At 40.2% G+C, this 18,114-nt stretch overlaps 1 protein-coding gene and 1 long non-coding RNA gene across 2 annotated transcripts; one reads left to right on the plus strand and one right to left on the minus strand.

Annotated features, from left to right (window-relative positions):
• The first annotated feature begins 544 nt into the window (after positions 1-544).
• Positions 545-9,503, plus strand: cstf1 (cleavage stimulation factor, 3' pre-RNA, subunit 1). Its single transcript, XM_088607946.1, has 6 exons — positions 545-651; positions 1,552-1,722; positions 3,703-3,980; positions 6,521-6,718; positions 7,519-7,909; positions 8,591-9,503. Exons 2-6 carry the CDS (start codon positions 1,554-1,556, stop codon positions 8,848-8,850), a joined length of 1,296 nt encoding a protein of 431 aa, XP_088464072.1. The 5' UTR covers positions 545-651; positions 1,552-1,553; the 3' UTR covers positions 8,851-9,503.
• A 2,579-nt stretch (positions 9,504-12,082) lies between these two features.
• LOC148648162 (uncharacterized) lies at positions 12,083-16,416 on the minus strand. Its single transcript, XR_015926748.1, has 2 exons — positions 16,352-16,416; positions 12,083-12,563 (listed from the first exon to the last, which is right to left on the minus strand). It is a non-coding gene; the product is annotated as an uncharacterized LOC148648162 (long non-coding RNA).
• Between the last annotated feature and the right edge of the window lie 1,698 nt (positions 16,417-18,114).

Here is an 18,114-nt window from a genome sequence, read left to right on the forward strand (position 1 = left end):
GGGCTAGAGCAGGGACAAATATGCTCCATTTGTTTCCAACAGTTCTGATGTGCTTGTGGAACGTGAGACAGGTCTTCCCCGGAGAAAAAGATCCACAGATCTCAGTTCTGTGGGAAAATGGTGGGATTTGCGGTTGTCCCACACACTTTACCCTCCTGTCTACTTCAAACCATCCTGCTAAATGAATCAGATGATATTGAACCACAGATATTTCAAAATTTGCACGCTGCACCATGCTCGAGCTGTTTTTAGCTTCTCGCAGAGGCCCAATTCATTTTTTTAGGCATTTCAACGATTTCTTTGCTGTATTTTTTAATTTATGTTATTGCATTAAGCTGGATAAGTTCCAAGCATTTCAGAGCAATGCGTGGAATTTATCAAATAAACTAAAACAGGTAAAAGCACTAATCCATATATCATCCACACCATGTGCAAGTACAATTTAACTTTAACTATATTAAAATTGACCATAATTTCTATGTATTATTACAGTTTCGCTTTTCTCATACATCGATATCCAGTAGCCAATAGCACTGAGCGAGCGCAGCTTCAACCATCCGGTCTACGTCAAGACGCAGGACGTCGGGGTCACGGTGGGGTTACGTTCAGTGTGTGAAGTACGGCGGCAGTCTGCTAGTTTTTAACAAAGTAGTAGGTTACTCTTATTCTTTTTTTTAACATAGTTATACTGACTAAATAGAGTGGATTTATATATCAATATAAATCATATAATTTTTACGATTGTGTGGTTTTAAATCGTGTAATAAGTACGTTTGCTTTGTGCGGTGGTGAAATTGTGGTGAATTTCTGTTACATTTTGTAAATGCAATGGCTGGATTGTGATAAATAATTTGCCTCAGTAACCCCTGTTTATTATTTATCAGGTTTCAACGGTTAAAGATGGCAACAGGCAGAAACACTTGTAATAAAACGGTAGCTTAGTTAGCTGAAAAATGCGTTTCCTTGTTTTGCTGCGGTTTTTTTCCCCATCCAACTGATGACTGGCACCACCATGGTATCTGTGGGTGCTCGTAGTATTTAGTGTCCAGCTCGACCATTTATCAGAAAAAACCAAGAGAAATGTTTTTTTGATTACCGTACGTCTTTTTAGTTATAAAGTGTCAATAGGTTTCTGATGTACTGAGTTTATCTGTTCAGAATCTACACGTTCGTTTTATTTATCCGTTTGTTGTGTACCTTTCCGTAAACATCCAAGCATATTCAACTTTTCCTCGTGTAGATAGAGATGAGATGGGGGAGAAATATCTGCTGATGCATTTTAGCATTGCAATGAAGGAGGAACGTTAGCCTTCATCAGGATGATGTGTTCACTGCAAGTGACTGTAGAATAATCCAGACATCTTGTTTTTTTCCTTGGATGTGTCTGCTGATGGGAGCAATCTTGGGTGAAAGCTGGATGAGAGACCATAGTTACTTCCTAATGCCTCATTAGTGACAGAAGATTTATTTTGGACGTAATGCTATGTGTCTAATGAACATAAGTGCATTTCCAAGTGAATTTTCTCATTTTCTCGTTTTCTCTTGAAACAGCGATGTACCGACCTAAGGCCACCCTGAGGGACAGGCAGCACCTGTACAAGCTGATTATCAGCCAACTGCTGTATGACGGGTATACCAACATTGCCAACTGCCTGATCAATGAGGTCAAGCCCCAGAGTGTGGTCTCCCCTTCAGAGCAGCTCCTGCAGCTTGCCAAGCTGGGTAAGGAAGCTACTGTTTTAGGGAACAGGTCTTAGATTGAGAAGGCAGGGGGGTATTGCTGGTAGGAAGACCTGGATTTTATTTCCCAATCAACTTCAATTTTTGTTTTATGGCGACTCGTTCTGTGTCATGAGCTGATCCACATTTTTGCTCTAGAGTTGCTCGAGAGGAGAAGAACGTTTGTGGCATCAAGAAACTCCGTTTGACTTACAGTGCCTTGCGAAAGTATTCGGCCCCCTTGAACTTTTCAACCTTTTGCCACATTTCAGGCTTCAAACATAAAGATATAAATTTTTTATTTTATGTGAAGAATCACCAACAAGTGGGGCACAATTGTGAAGTGGAACGAAATCTATTGGATTTTTGAAACTTTTTTAACTAATAAAAAAAATGAAAAGTGGGGCGTGCAAAATTATTCGGCCCCCTTGCGTTAATACTTTGTAGAGCTAACCTTTTGCTGCGATTACAGCTGCAAGTCGCTTGGGGTATGTCTCTATCAGTTTTGCACATCGAGAGACTGAAATTCTTGCCCATTCTTCTTTGCAAAACAGCTCGAGCTCAGTGAGGTTGGATGGAGAGCGTTTGTGAACAGCAGTTTTCAGCTCTTTCCACAGATTCTCGATTGGATTCAGGTCTGGACTTTGACTTGGCCATTCAAACACCTGGATACGTTTATTTGTGAACCATTCCTTTGTAGATTTTGCTGTATGTTTGGGATCATTGTCTTGTTGGAAGATAAATCTCCGTCCCAGTTTCAGGTCTTTTGCAGACTCCAACAGGTTTTCATCCAGAATGGTCCTGTATTTGGCTGCATCCATCTTCCCCTCAATTTTAACCATCTTCCCTGTCCCTGCTGAAGAAAAAGAGGCCCAAACCATGATGCTGCCACCACCATGTTTGACAGTGGGGATGGTGTGTTGAGGGTGATGAGCTGTGTTGCTTTTACGCCAAACATATCGTTTTGCATTGTGGCCAAAAAGTTCGATATTGGTTTCATCTGACCAGAGCACCTTCTTCCACATGTTTGGGGTGTCTCCCAGGTGGCTTGTGGCAAACTTTAGACGAGACTTTTTATGGATATCTTTGAGAAATGGCTTTCTTCTTGCCACTCTTCCATAAAGGCCAGATTTGTGCAGTGTAAGACTGATTGTTGTCCTATGGACAGACTCTCCCACCTCAGCTGTAGTTCTCTGCAGTTCATCCAGAGTGATCATGGGCCTCTTGGCTGCATCTCTGATCAGTCTTCTCCTTGTCTGAGCTGAAAGTTTAGAGGGACGGCCAGGTCTTGGTAGATTTGCAGTGGTCTGATACTCCTTCCATTTCAAGATGATCGCTTGCACAGTGCTCCTTGGGATGTTTGAAGCTTGGGAAATCTTTTTGTATCCAAATCCGGCTTTAAACTTCTCCACAACAGTATTACGGACCTGCCTGGTGTGTTCCTTGGTCTTCATGATGCTCTCTGCGCTTTCAACAGAACCTTGAGACTATCACAGAGCAGGTGCATTTATACAGAGACTTGATTACACACAGGTGGATTCTATTTATCACCATCAGTCATTTAGGACAACATTGGATCATTCAGAGATCCTCGCTGAACTTCTGGAGTGAGTTTGCTGCACTGAAAGTAAAGGGGCCGAATAATTTTGCACGCCCCACTTTTCATTTTTTTATTAGTTAAAAAAGTTTCAAAAATCCAATAGATTTCGTTCCACTTCACAATTGTGTCCCACTTGTTGGTGATTCTTCACATAAAATAAAAAATTTATATCTTTATGTTTGAAGCCTGAAATGTGGCAAAAGGTTGAAAAGTTCAAGGGGGCCGAATACTTTCGCAAGGCACTGTAAGTGTACCTTTTCCTGATTTGCGTGCATGGACAAGATTCGGACATTTTTATTAAAAGCTTAATTTAGGCAAACAGGTTTTTTTTTTAACATCCCGAAGCTCAGTTCACGCCTTGGCCGTGTGTCTTGTCTCTGCAGGCATGGAGAATGATGATAGTGCCGTGCAGTATGCCATTGGGCGCTCAGACACTGTTGCGCCAGGGACGGGCATTGACCTGGAGTTTGATGCAGATGTGCAGACCATGTCCCCCGAGGCCTCGGAGTACGAGACCTGCTATGTCACCTCACACAAAGGCCCCTGCCGAGTAGCCACCTACAGTCGGGATGGCCAGCTGATAGCCACAGGCTCTGCTGATGCTTCCATCAAGATCCTGGACACAGAGCGCATGCTGGCCAAGAGCGCTATGCCTATAGAGGTAAGGCGTTACCAAGGGGAAGAGAGAATAGGCATGGCTTCACGGTCTGAAACTCAGACTTTTAAATTATATTAACAGTGGTCTGCCTCCTTATGAGCTGGAGGCTGAGGATGCAAGCTCAGTCTGTCATTTAGCAATCTTTTGTGGCAGAAGACGCAAGCATTTAACTTACCTCAACTTGATTGATCAGGCAACACACAAATGCTCCCCCATTGTACAGCTTTCCACGGGGCATATCCACAGATCAGACCCACCCCTGGCTGAAAGCTTGCAGAACTAAATGCACAGTATGTAAAGCCAATAAAGCATAAGAAAGTACGGTGTTATACATTATTAAATATATTCTGATCAGAAGCTTCATAAGATCAGAAGAATTATTTTTTACCAAAATAAAATTTGAGTTTTTTTTTCCCGTTATAGCTGACACTACTTTTACTTTGCTGTTAATTTGATGATTTAAGACAATATGGCCCAGTATGGAAAATTGATTAATCCATTTATCTTCAGTGTAGTTTTTGTGTATGTTTGCATTATTTGATATATAAACTTTTTTAAGATGAAGAGCAAATCAAACTTTAAATTAAATAATGCAAATCAAAAGTGCAACAAGGAGTGCAATGCAAAGAGTAATACAATTAATAAAGTTATTAAACAAGTAAACATCCACTAAACGTGTCAAATGTGCAAATTATATTTCATATGTAATTATGTGTGTGGTATATGTAAATGATCACCCTGTTCTTTCAGCTGTTTGATTAAAGCTGTGTAACTTATGTGTACTGTAGCTACTTGTTGTCAAGTGCAAACCTTATATCAAGCCCTGATCATGCATTTTATGTCTCGCACTGGGTCAGCCTCTTGAGGTAGGTTGTTGCAAACCCAGATACATTATTTTACACTTTTGTTTTGGGAACATTTTGATCTGAATCACCATGACTCTGTTCAGAGTGTCAGTTTTAAAGTTCCTCAAGATAACTTCCTTGTCTGTGTGTCTAGCAGTGCTTATTTTCAGCCACAGTTGTCTAGAGCTTACCTTCTATAAATATTTTCACATCCTGACTGAGCCTGCTCAGTGAAGTTTACTGTAGAAATGCAACATTACTGTCAAAGGTTTTATTGTGCAAGACCTCAGGCACCCCTTATATTTGGACATCGTTCCATATATGAAGAGCAACAGAACAGCAAGATTCTTTTACATTTTGCCAGGTCACAAGCAACTTGTTTTGAGTACTTTAAATTTTCAGTCAAAAAATACACTTATTTGGTTTTGCAAGGCAAACTAAAGTCTCTGACTCTGAGCACCGTGAGGAAGCCAGTGGTGTCAAAAAAGAGGAAGAAGCAGTGCAGAGCACTGGAACACAATATGTAACCACTGACCTGTTGATAATCAGGAACAAAGGTAGGAAAATGTGGTAGATTTTAGGAAAAGTAATTGTTTCCTAAAAATATATGGTTGTACTGTATAACCTCTTGCACAGATGAGAAGAGACCAAGTCTCAAAGAATCCTGATGCGATGGGTACTCTGATTTTGTGGAATTATTTTTTTGTGTTTTTTTTAATGTGACATTTGGATTCCCAGAAATATCCTATAGGAATTTAAAATTTGGTGTGTAATTGTGTACCTTTGTAACATTTTGTTAAGGTACGAGTAAATATGATCATTTTGTGTAATGTATAAGAAAATAAATTTCTTTTTTCAGAGGTGCATATTTGTACTGAATCTGTGAATTAAGATACAAATATTTTTTTTCTGTTCCCCAGCTTCTGTACGTGTTGTTTCCAAGCATTTATATTGTCCTGGAGTTTCAGCACCATTCACTTGCTATTCTGAACACTTGGGGTCACTGTTGTCCCTTGAATTTTCCACCTTGCTCTAAAGTTAAACAGAAAAGGAGCAGCAGTGTAGTTCATTATAGTTATTGACAGTGGCAAATTCAATTTGTGTCCTGAAATAGCTCCTATTTAACTAAAAGCCAAAGTAAATCCCATGTTTAAAAATCCCATGCTAAAAAAATCCAAAACTTGTATGAAGTTGTTCGTTGGTTTCAGACACCGTTCCTATAAGTCTTAGTGTCTTTTGCTTTTTCTTCCAACCTGAGCAGTCATTCTAACTATTTCCCTGTATAGGATTTTCGTACATAAAATCTTTATTTTTAATATATAAATCTTACTTTGGATATTTCTAACATTCCTTTCATTAAAGACGGTAAAGTATAAAACACCTGGCAGTAGTATTTATTACAGTTAGCTATTCAATTAGTAAGTATAACGACTGTAGCAGAGAACTTGGGTAAAGGAAAACCCAGATGACGCAAGGCCCTCTAGGAGTTTGACGCCCCTGTCCTATTTAGAACAAATGACAGGAGAAGTCTGTAACATGTTCCATGTTATTGGTTCTGGTTTGTGTTACACTGCTGTGCTGAACAACATCTGCCTCCTCATGTCTGAATGATTTCAGATGTCTTTCTGCCTTTCCACTGCTGAAATATGATGTTTATCCAGGTCTTTTCCTCAGTGAGTTCCTCTTGGCTTATTTCAGGTGATGATGAATGAGACAGCCCAGCAGAACATGGAGAACCACCCTGTGATCCGTACACTGTATGACCATGTAGATGAGGTGACCTGTCTGGCCTTCCACCCCACAGAGCAGATCCTGGCCTCAGGTTCCCGGGACTATACACTCAAACTGTTCGACTACTCCAAACCCTCCGCCAAAAGAGCCTTCAAATACATACAGGTACACAGGGTGTAGACATACATTGTGGTCCACTTATTGGACTTACTGGTCATGTGTGTTTAGGTTAATAAATGTTTAGAAGGTTTACGCGTTTGCATAATATAGCCAGTGGCAGGTGTGAGCCTGGCCAGTACCTGGATGGAAGACCTCCTGAGAAAGCTACGGTTGCTGTTGGAAGAGGTGTTAATTGGGACCGGTAGGGGGTGCTCACCCTGCGGCTCATGTGGATCCTGTGATGATGGGGACACTGTACTGTACAAAGGTGCTGTCCTTCTGATGAGACAAAAAACTGGGGTTCTGACTCTCTGTGGTCATTAAAAATCCCAGGGCATTTCTCGAAAGGAGTAGGGCTATACAGCGTCCTGGCCAAATTGTCCCCTGTCCTTTACCAGTTATGGCCACCTAATAATCTACATCTATGAACTGGCTTCATCACTCCCCACTGAGAGCTGGTGTGTGGGGAGCAGACTGGTGTACTTTTGCTGCCGTCACATCATCCAGGTGGGGGCTGCACATTGTTGATGTGGGGGGGGATCCCTATTAGCTGTAAAGCGCTTAAGGAGAGTGTCCAGAAAAGTTTTTTATAAGTATAACGATTATTTAATATGATATGTTTATGTGTTATATGGTTCAGTTTCTATTTGAAATAATTTGTAGATTGGTATCTTAAACCTGTGTGTTGGCGGATGTGAGCTAGCATTTTAATAAGAATCTTGTTTCACACTTTTCTTATTTTCCGTGCATTCCTATCAATGAGACTCTGACATTTTTCTCATGATTTCCCTCGGATGACCCACAAGGAAGCAGAAATGCTGCGCTCCATCTCCTTCCATCCCTCCGGTGACTTCCTGCTGGTGGGCACCCAGCACCCCACCCTGCGGCTGTACGACGTCAACACCTTCCAGTGCTACGTGTCCTCCAACCCACGGGACCAGCACACCGACACCATTTCCGGCGTCAGCTACAACCCCACCGCCAACAGCTACGTCACCTGCAGCAAGGACGGCAGCATCAAGCTGTGGGACGGCGTGTCCAACCGTTGTGTGGCCACCTTCGACAAGGCACACGACGGGGCCGAGGTCTGCTCGGCCATCTTCTCCAAAAACTCCAAGTACATCCTGTCCAGCGGCAAGGACTCTGTAGCCAAGCTGTGGGAAATCTCCACAGGGCGCACACTGGTCAAGTACACAGGTGGGGAGACCTGCTGCCTGGCCATTCTTACTTGAATCTGATCTGATCTGTGTTTCTCCTTCCAATATGTTGCGTTTTTGTGTCAACCTACCCAAAATGCACAGACTGTTGAAGAACAGAGTGAGGTGTTCAGTTTAGACTTGGTTGAAGATAAAGGGAGCTTTTCCGTAGCTCCTGTTTTGCATTTTATATCCCTTTCCCTTCCCTTTTTTTATCTCCGTTTGAAAAATGTGTTACTAACTCACCTTAGTTAGTAGTCTTATGTGATTGAGCTCAGATCAGTAGTATATAATAGTAAATCACTGTCATGGTAATTGTAAGAGTGAATTGTCTTGCTCTGCCAAGGTAGTCTGCTGAAAGACTTTTTGCAGTCTGGTGTAGACATGTCTTTTTCCAAAAAAAAAGTCAAGGTTAGTACTAGAAAGTTATAGTTTCATTACATCTCAATGCTAAACTTCCTAATTTAATGAATTGTTGGGTAAATGGAGTTTTATCCCCCTGCGGTAGTTTAGATCTCTCTTCAGAGCAGGACATTGTTTTGCCTGTGCTCTCCAGAGGTTCTGTGCAGTTCGCTGCAGTTTGTCTTGCAGAGATAAGTGTATTTTGAAGTGGCTTTGCAGCTAGGTAAGAGTACCGGACTGCCTGTTCCTTCTCTAATTGAAACTGCTGCTCCTTTGTCAGGTGCCGGTCTGAGTGGGCGCCAGATGCACCGGACCCAGGCAGTGTTCAACCACACCGAGGACTACGTGCTGCTGCCGGACGAGAGGACCATCAGCCTCTGCTGCTGGGACTCCCGCTCGGCCGAGAGGAAGAACCTGCTCTCCCTGGGACACAACAACATCGTGCGCTGCATCGTCCATTCACCCACCAACCCCGGCTTCATGACCTGCAGCGACGACTTCCGAGCGAGATTCTGGTACCGTCGCACCACTACGGACTAGAAGTCTGTACCCCCTTTGCTCTAGGAGCTGCCATATCTGCCAAATCGCGCTGAACCCGGCCGCTTTTCCTCTTACCCGTCAGCCACTCAGCAGAGAGAGTCAGGGCTGGATACTGTCAAGCATATTCGGATGAAGGGGATGTCAAAAGCAAGCTTTATTGTTTCAAAACGTATGAAGAAAGTGACTAGGAGTTAATAAATTGGATGACTTTTTTTCTCCCCCTGCGTTAAATAATCTGCCTTCTATTTATGTGCATGTCTTAGTATTGTGAATTACCATTTTTTTGAAGGTGTTGCACAATAGGATGAGTAGCATTATGGTTTTATGGGTCCGAAAATGTGACGAATCAGCTATTCAGTCTCTCTGATCTTGTTTACTGTATGTTGCAATTTTGTTCACCTGCACAACTTGGAAGGTTATGTAGGATATATCTTGAACTAAAGTTGGTTGTTTTAATGGGGGGTATTTTTTGATGGTTTCAGAGACATCGTTACTATAGCACATCAGCCTGAATTGCAGAGGCAAAATGTTTTTTTTATTTTGATGTTTTGGTCATATACAAAGCAAGAAATGTAAATTCTCTTGGGGGAAAAAAGTCACACCAGGATTTGTAAAGAATTTCTTTTTCAATAAAATGTTTGACAGAGGAAGAAGATTTAGTGTAGAGATCGAACTTTTTGTTTGCTTGTGAGTGTGTTGGCAGGAAGCAACATGTCAGCTAGTGTAAAAAATCTCTCAAATTCAGTGATCCACATTGATGAGTACTGAAGACCTTTATCATTCTGTAGCACTAATGTGTTAGCTATTTGACTAATTCGTTCTTTTCCTAGAAAAACTGAGTCTTTTGAACACTTGCTGGAATTTGCAAGCTTGTATGCCAGTAAATCACTGGGTAGCTCAGAAACAAACCCAATGCTGCCTTCGCTCTGTAAGCATACCTCAGATAACATCTTAACGGTGTGTTAAAGGTCTTCTCTAGTAATATGGTATACTTTTTGTTGTATAGATTACAGATATTTAGTTTATAGATTTTTTTGCATCCTTCAGCAAGAGAGAGCCCAATGACCTTTGCAGTGTTTTTACAAACATGAGCTGGGATGCAGCTGTGGGGTTTGTTTTTTTTATCTATTAAACCACAAGCTGCCTTCCTGAGAGCCTGTCAGAACTGTTATTGCTAGCTGCTTTTAAAAATATCCTTTTCTGAATTAGGAGACAATATTGACTATTTCATGCTTGGAGCTAAAACATTTTTGTCAGTGACAAGACTTCATCAGAAGTGTGTAGCACCTAGTTTAAACAAAGTTTAAACTGAGTTTAATTTTTTTAATAGAATTTGAGGAAACATTTAAGGTTCAACACATTTACGCTGAGATGTCTTTCTCTTATATAGTTCTGTGAAAGGCAACATTTCTTACATGTAGCACAAAGGCTTAATTAAATTGATAATGAAGGGGGTGAAATCGATGAAGAACGAATTATTTGGCATCATTCTAGTTTCTATGCTCAGAAACATCCATCTTTCACAGTGTGAGTTAAGTGACTAACCACAGGAAGCTGTGGTGAAGATCAGAACCATGTTCTTGAATGCATATATTTTTGCAACTATATTTTAGTTGGGGAAATGGTGACCTAGAATGTTTGTTGGCTACAAAACACAAATAGAACAGTAAATGTTTGTCACATGGAAGCGGATTACAGCACCTGCTGGGCTCTCAGTCTTGAACGGAGAAGACTGCAAGGACTCCTGATACAGTTGTGCTAGAAAGTTTGTGAACCCTTTTCTCAATTTCCACATAAATTTGACCTAAAACGTGATCAGATCTTCATCTAAGTCATAAAAATCCTTAGACATTACCCTGGGTTCTTTGTGATCTCCCGGAATATTATACGCCTTGCTTTTGGAGTGATTTTTGTTGGATGGACACTACTGGGGAGAGCAACAATGGTGTTGAATTTTCTCCATTTGTACACTATCTGCTGACAGTGGATTGGTGAAGTCCAAAGTCTGATGAACATCGACAACTCTTTTTTTGAGGTCCTCAGAAATCTCCTTTGATCGAGGCATGGTATGCAGTCACAAACCTGTGTGGCGAAGACCAGACTTTGGCGGTGAAGACTCAGGTTTATGTTTTTTTAAATAGGGCAGGGCCACCCAAACTCACACCTGATTGTCATCCCATTGATTGACACTCCTGACTCTAATTATCCCCTTAACTGAACTGATAACCCTAGAGGTTCACAAACGTTTTCAGACAAAGACATTTAATGTTGCATCAGTTTGATCAATAAATGAATGCAAAAGTATATCCTTTCATGTGTTATTAATTTTATTGGGTTCTCTGTTTATCTATTTTTATTACTTAGATGAAGATCTGATCACATTTTAGGTCACATTTATGCAGAAATTCAGAAAATTCTAAGGGGTTCACAAAGTTTCTAGCAGCACTTTAAAAGTATTCAAAACTTCAGAATCAATGGCGAAACATGAACAAGAGGACACAAGTGGAAACTGTGTGGAATTTCATTTAAAGCCAAGAAGAGGATGAGCTTCTTTACCCAAAGGTTTGTGGGAGTTTAGAACAAAATACTCGGCCATGTTACTGAAGCCAATAAGCTTCTCAGTTCAATTAGCTACTAATTACCAAACAGCCAGATGGGTGAAATGGTTGATCAACTAAAGGTGAATTTCAGACGCTCACTCATTTTGTGAAAAATAGAGGGTCATTGTCTCCATGTCAAAAGATCAATCCTGGTGATAGGTTCTATGAAGCCTCTACTTTTCTTCATTACTCTACTCTATGTTTTGTTCCTGGGCAGCATGGTAGAATATTCGTTAGCATTACTGCATCACAGCACTGGAGCCTTGGGTTCAATTCCAAACCTGATGTATCTGTATGGAGTTTGCATGTCCCCCCCTGTGTTTGCATGGGTTTTCTCCCACAGTCAAAAAAAATACTGGTTATGTCATTGCCTTCTCAGGAAATTGAACCTGGCTTGAGTGTGTGTTTGTGGTTGTGTCCTTGTGTGCTCTGTGGTGGACTGGCATCCCCTCCAGGGTGTGCCCTGCCTTGTACCCATTGCTTACCGAAATAGACTCCAACTCCCCTGTGACCCTGAATTGGAAGACATGCTTAGAAGATGGATGGATGGATGGTTTGCTTCTTCCTCAGGTAAGTTATGTTCAGGAGTTTTGTTTTTCTTTGGAATTTTTGGAGTCCATTGACACGGACTGTGGCTTTTGCCAGCTCGGTGGCCATTCAATTATATATATAAACAAGTAACATGGTAGTAATTAATTAGTAATTGTCTCCAAGAGTCAGCAATATCACAAACACACTGGGTTCCCCTTTGTTGTAAGAGTGACTCCTTCATCTTGATCTGTTCTTTGATCTGTTTTTATCTTGTTTTTGTTTTTTCTTCTAATTAAGTAGCTGGATATTTTTTTCAGTTGTCATACTTAATGCTCAATGTTTTTTCTTGGCGGGGGAAATGCACTAGACAACTGTAAAGGGACTAGCACGTATCTTACTTGGAAGTGAACGGGAGCTTCTCCTTTTTCTGTCCAGCACACCAAACGCTGAGGGAAATCAAATCGCAGATATTTCTCAGAAACCCTCTGGGAAGTTGAGACAGACGTCTCTTGTAGGTTGAGCAAATAAGATCAGGTCATTGATGGCTTTAGGTGAATCCCGTGACTTCTTAAAAAAATATTTCTTTAAAGAAAAGCAGAAGAGAGGTTAATTCGAGGCTTGTTTTTATTTCACTTCTCCTGCTAACTTTTATAGGCAATGTAAGTACATGCAAATTGTGGCAATTATTGTCTTGCAAAGAAATCCTCAAATTAAGAATTCTCTCATTTAAGGATAAATTTCCACAGCCTAGAAATGTTTTTGTTTTCTGAAGAGCTACAGCTAAAGCTTTTACCAAAATATTTTTAAGTATAAAATACTTAAATAAGGTCAATTGTTTTTTTAATACTCCGAGGGTCCTACATTTTCACAGCAAATTAAGTGCTTTAATAAAAATGAACAACTGAAACTTAAGCTCAAATTGTGACACACTGCCCCAGTCTAAAGGAAGGCTGAGGGAAACAAGTCTACACTGTGATAATGACCACACTAACCCATTACCAGTGACTCTATATTTTATATTTCCTCTTTCTATGTTGCCTCATACATGAAATGATAACTGTATTCTCCCTATTAATTCTCCCTATAACCTTTGTGTTACCAGTCTTATTATTGCCAGGACCACCGTAATTAATTAACACAGATTACAGGACATTAATTGTTTTGCTGATTTTTTTTAATTCTAAAACAATTTGCTTTTGCACCCAGCTAGCAAGTTAACTGAAACAATTTGGGCGAAGTACCTTGCTCAAGGGTTCAACAGCAGTGTCCAATTCGAACCCAGAGCCTCTGCTTCCAAGGGGGAGATGTTTAGGTAGGCCGGATCATTCATGTCCTGTGTAGAATGTGGCCAGAATGATAGGGTCTTTTACTCCTACTCTTACAAACAGGGGGCCATGGTGGAGAAAGAAACTGGAGGGGTTTAGGTGGGAGGAAACCAGAGCACCCAGGAGGAACACACACGAACACAGGAAGAAGACAAACTCCACACGCATAGAGCCCCAGGTCCAGAGTAGGGCCCCAGTGTTGCGGGGCAGCAAATCTTAACACTGCGCCACCCAATAGCTGAATATCCTGTCAGCTGCTCATGTTTATATATAGGAATATTGATGAACAATCTGATACCATCCTAAAATGTCAGCCTATCTGTGCATTTGTATCTGTGCCTACTTGCAGAACTAAAACCATTGTGAAGACTGGATGCTTAATAGAAATGTGGAAGTTTTTAACTTTAAATTTCTAAATTAACATGCCCCGAGAGACGGGGGAGTGCTGTAATTCCCCATTCATGATCAGTGGACTTTTTCCACAAGACGGACATGGAAACACTGAACTGTACAAACTGCACGTCCCCATTATATACTCAGTAGCTTATGAGTCTGATTAATAAGTTTCTCTGAGTGCATGGACCATCCAGGAGAAAACTGCAATACCACTTAGATACACACAATAAACTATATCATGGCCTATAAATACATTTATTTTCTGTGTGGTGAAGTTACCCACACAGTGGGTCAGTGACTAAGTTAATGACAGCTACAGGGGAACTCCTCTATTATAAAAATACATTTCGCCACACAGCCTTGTGCTGCACAGACATACAAGGGAAATTACTACTGAGCTCCTCTATACTGCATTCCATATAAATTCGTGCATATATATATAGCAGTGTTTTTATAAGACGTATAAAATAGAACTTCATAAACAAGTCTGAATTTCCCATTTAAATACCCTTAAATTAAAGAGCTGTAATGTACTGATATATATTTATATACCTCTCATCTGTTATTTGTAGTTGTGCGTATTGCAACCAACTATTTTCACATGAAAATAGCTTCTCAGATAACACTGTAGTATTGAAAAGTACAAGACATCCGTATGCCTTGACCTGGGCTCATGCAGCTCAAGGTACAGAACCTCTATAAACCTCCTCACACAGTGGAAACCACAACCTGGACGCACACCAGTGTGACAGCCATTGAGATACTGACTCTGTGACTCCCCCAGTGTGATTATTACAGGGATCAAGTTACACAGAGTCTTGGACGATTAAGGTGTGTACACGGTTTTAGAAAAGCTCTATCCATGGTTAAAATGATTGTTTTTTCTAACCTTATATCTTAATTCTAAGCTGCCTGCAGTTTTTTGTGGCAATATATTGACTGACTGACATAATTTCACATTTCAGTGTTTTATGCAAATTCCTTTTCATTGCAGTCCAGCTGTGAATATCCAAAAACTCAGTTATCCACCCAGGGGTATGTGTGCTTTTCTCCATTTTCCATGTAACCCCTTAATTCATGATAAATTCAATCAATAGACCTGGTGTTGGAGACTGATCTGTCACGTTTACTCTTTTCACCAAGCTCTAGTACCCTTATTCTGACAAAAAGAGCCTTTGTCTCTTCACAATTACGTGGACGAGCTGAGCACTCGTTTGAAGGCACAAAAGCCTTTGAAGGAACGGGCACTCTAAAATTATTCCCAAGTTTCTGTAGGAACAGTGGCTAGGTCAGGGAAACAGTGCCGTAATCAAAGAAAGAATGTTTATGGGCCTCAGACACTCAATAAAAATCAAAAGCAAGGCAAGGCAAGCAGACCTTACAACTCATTACTTAATACATGATTACTTGAAAATGTTATGTCTAGCACTTAAAGAGTTGTAGCACCAAGTAGGTTTCACCTGACGACCAGACTTTGCCAGCAGTGTACAAGGAGATTTGAACTTTGTCAGATATGATTTTGTTACAATATGAATTAAAGTTATTTCTGTATCTGTAATACATAAATTCTAAATAATGCCATTTAATTTGATTAAACTGGCATTTTTAGTTTTTATACAATACTATTCACCTAATGCAAATAATCTAATTTAATTAATGAATAATCTAATTTAAAGATGATGTTCTTGTGTTAGGAATGACCAGATTTGTTCCCACCATTTACGTACCTGGTCAGTGATCAGTGTTATCTGTAAACTGCGTTTGAGGATTTTGGAAGGCAACTGAGATGTTAAGCATAAAGTTAATAACTTGTGACAGGGACAAACACTAAATAGAATAGTCAAAAAGAGAGTTTAGTGGGATATTCCATGCCATTATTTTAGTTATTTGGATATTGACTTACTCTATTTTTTAATGTATTTGCCAATAGAAAGTGATTAATAATCTGAACAAAACTGAAGGAGGTTTGGTGGTATCCTCTACAGGCTACACTACAAGGTGATATTTCAATTCGTTCAAAATCAACAGTACTCCTTTAAAGTTTTTATATCTTCCACTTTTATAATATTTGACCTTTTTCTATTTTCTCAGATCCACATTTCACATAATTGAGGAAGCTTTAATTTATCCAGTCAAGGTCAAGGGTTTTCTACTTTCCTCTCCCAGGCTGTAGGGTTGTCTTTGATATAATGAGTCCTACTTATGTACATTCAGGGGACATTTGGAACAAAGTCAACTGTTTTCTCGGCTGTCCTCCGACATTTCATGATCCCTCGCCAATTTGGAATAAGTCCCACTTACTGACAGTTTTATCCCTTTACAAGTCATGTTTATACACCTAATGACTCCTAGTGTCTTGACACTGACAGCTCAGTATGTCAGGAAGACTTCACACTACAATACCCTCATGCCCTCATCTGTTTGCTCCACCAGTCACCACAATAGAAAATCGCTCCCCTCAAATAATTCGTAAAAGAACTACATTGATATGTGGAAAGGTGGTCCTGACAAGGGTGTGTTAGGGGATAATATTTTTCCCTTTTCTAAAATCCTAGCGTGAGATATTCTCTAGTGGCCGTTCCAAATGAAAAATGCCCCCTGCTCTCTCTGTCACAAATGGACACAAACTGTACCCAACCTGGCACTTACCCAAACTTGCTTGAGCAGTGTTCTTTGGGGAATGGGAAGTGGACACAAATCTGTGGTGAGGTCCCTAGAAAAAGGCAAAACTTTTCATCATTTCCTCTCATGCCCATACGGTGAATGTACGCGGGCAGTTTTTCTTGAAAAAATATAAATAGTGGTATTTTAATATTTCTAAAGTTTATGTTGAAAGTGGAGTGCTTCTTCAGTTGCATTACTTGAAAAGCGGTCCATCAGTCAGAATATTTTACGAACACCTTGATTATGGTGTCTCCCCCCCATAACTGAAATATCTGCTTGATGTCTGTGTGGACAGGATTGACCACAGGGCTTAAGAAATGGACTTTGTCCTTCCAGAATTTGGAACCTGTGGCCATATAATAATTTAATATAAAGATTTCACTTTAAATGTAGTAATAGGCTTTCTCAAATAATATTTTATGCTATGAACAGTCATGCTACACAAAGATGTAATGAAGGTGCTAGAATAATAAAGATTGTATAACAATGCAGTCCTCAAATGTCAAGAAATAAATTACACAAAAGCCAGTAATAAGTGTATATGGAAGGAATATTCTTCATTCAATTTTCTAACAGCTTTTCCAATACAGGGTTATGGGGAGCCAGAGCCCATCATGTCAAGCAACAGGCACGAGGCAGAGTACACCCTATTATAATATTGGATTATATAAACTATATTACAACAGAAATGGAACAGGATGAGCAATATTTAGAAAAATGAGCACTGATCAGACAGAGAAAGGGAGGAGACTATGTGGCCCTTTTTGTCTATTTTGTATTTAGCAGTTAATTGATCCAGGGATCTCTCCCAGCTGTCAGGATATCAGCTTCAACAACATGACTGGGCAGTTTGATCCACACTCCTGCAGCCCTACATGCAGAGAAGTGTCTCCTCATTTTTAAAAACACTTCCCTGTAGTTTCCACATGTGTCCTCCGGTTCATGTTTCAGTGATGAAGATGTTGAGTTTGTCAGGCAATGCCTTTGAGTATTTTGAATACTTGGCTCAGTTCTCCTATTAAAGTATTTTTTTTTAAAAGCCAAGCAAAACACTTAATGATTTAAACCAAACTTTAATATTTCTTGTTAGAGGCATTTTAGATTCACATATTATTACAGTAAGTGGTTGTTGATGTCGTTTGCAGATTTATTTAGCAAGCAAACAAGTTCTTTATATGCTTCTTACGTATAGATATTTTGTCTTCAATTTCCAAAGTAAAGGAAAGGTATTGTTAAAAACTTTCCCAGTTTTTGGTACAAAACAGTAGTTGTATAACATACTGTTTAATATGGAGCTGCCAGCTTTGTTTCAGGACAGTTTGTACAAACTGATTAAAAGGCAGACAGCTCTTAATTCCTGCCCTCCCGGCAGGCCCATGCTTAATTGCTCTTTTTGCACTCTGCAACATTGAGCTGTTTTAACAAAGAGGACAGGCTTGGGAATCTACGGCTGTCAGATAAGATACACAAATAAATCTGGGGTGAGAAAAACAAGCTTGCAACTCTGTGACACAATAGTAAAATAAGCATAAGTAAGAATTCTCCGGAAAGGAGAGCCGACTTCTTTGAAAAAAAGGAAGGGGAAGCAATTTAGTAAAAGCTCAGTGGAAATGGTTATAAAATGCGTAATTGTATAGTCACCATTGCGTGTAAGGAGTGTGTGTGAGAAGGCAGGCAGAATACAGTAGTGGGTAGGAGGCAGAGAGGGAAGGACAGAACGGTATGTATGTGCTGGGAGAGGGGGTTGG

This window comes from Lepisosteus platostomus, chromosome 15, assembly GCF_059453375.1.
Source record: "Lepisosteus platostomus isolate fLepPlt1 chromosome 15, fLepPlt1.hap1, whole genome shotgun sequence".
In the NCBI taxonomy this organism is placed as follows: Eukaryota; Metazoa; Chordata; class Actinopteri; order Semionotiformes; family Lepisosteidae; genus Lepisosteus; species Lepisosteus platostomus.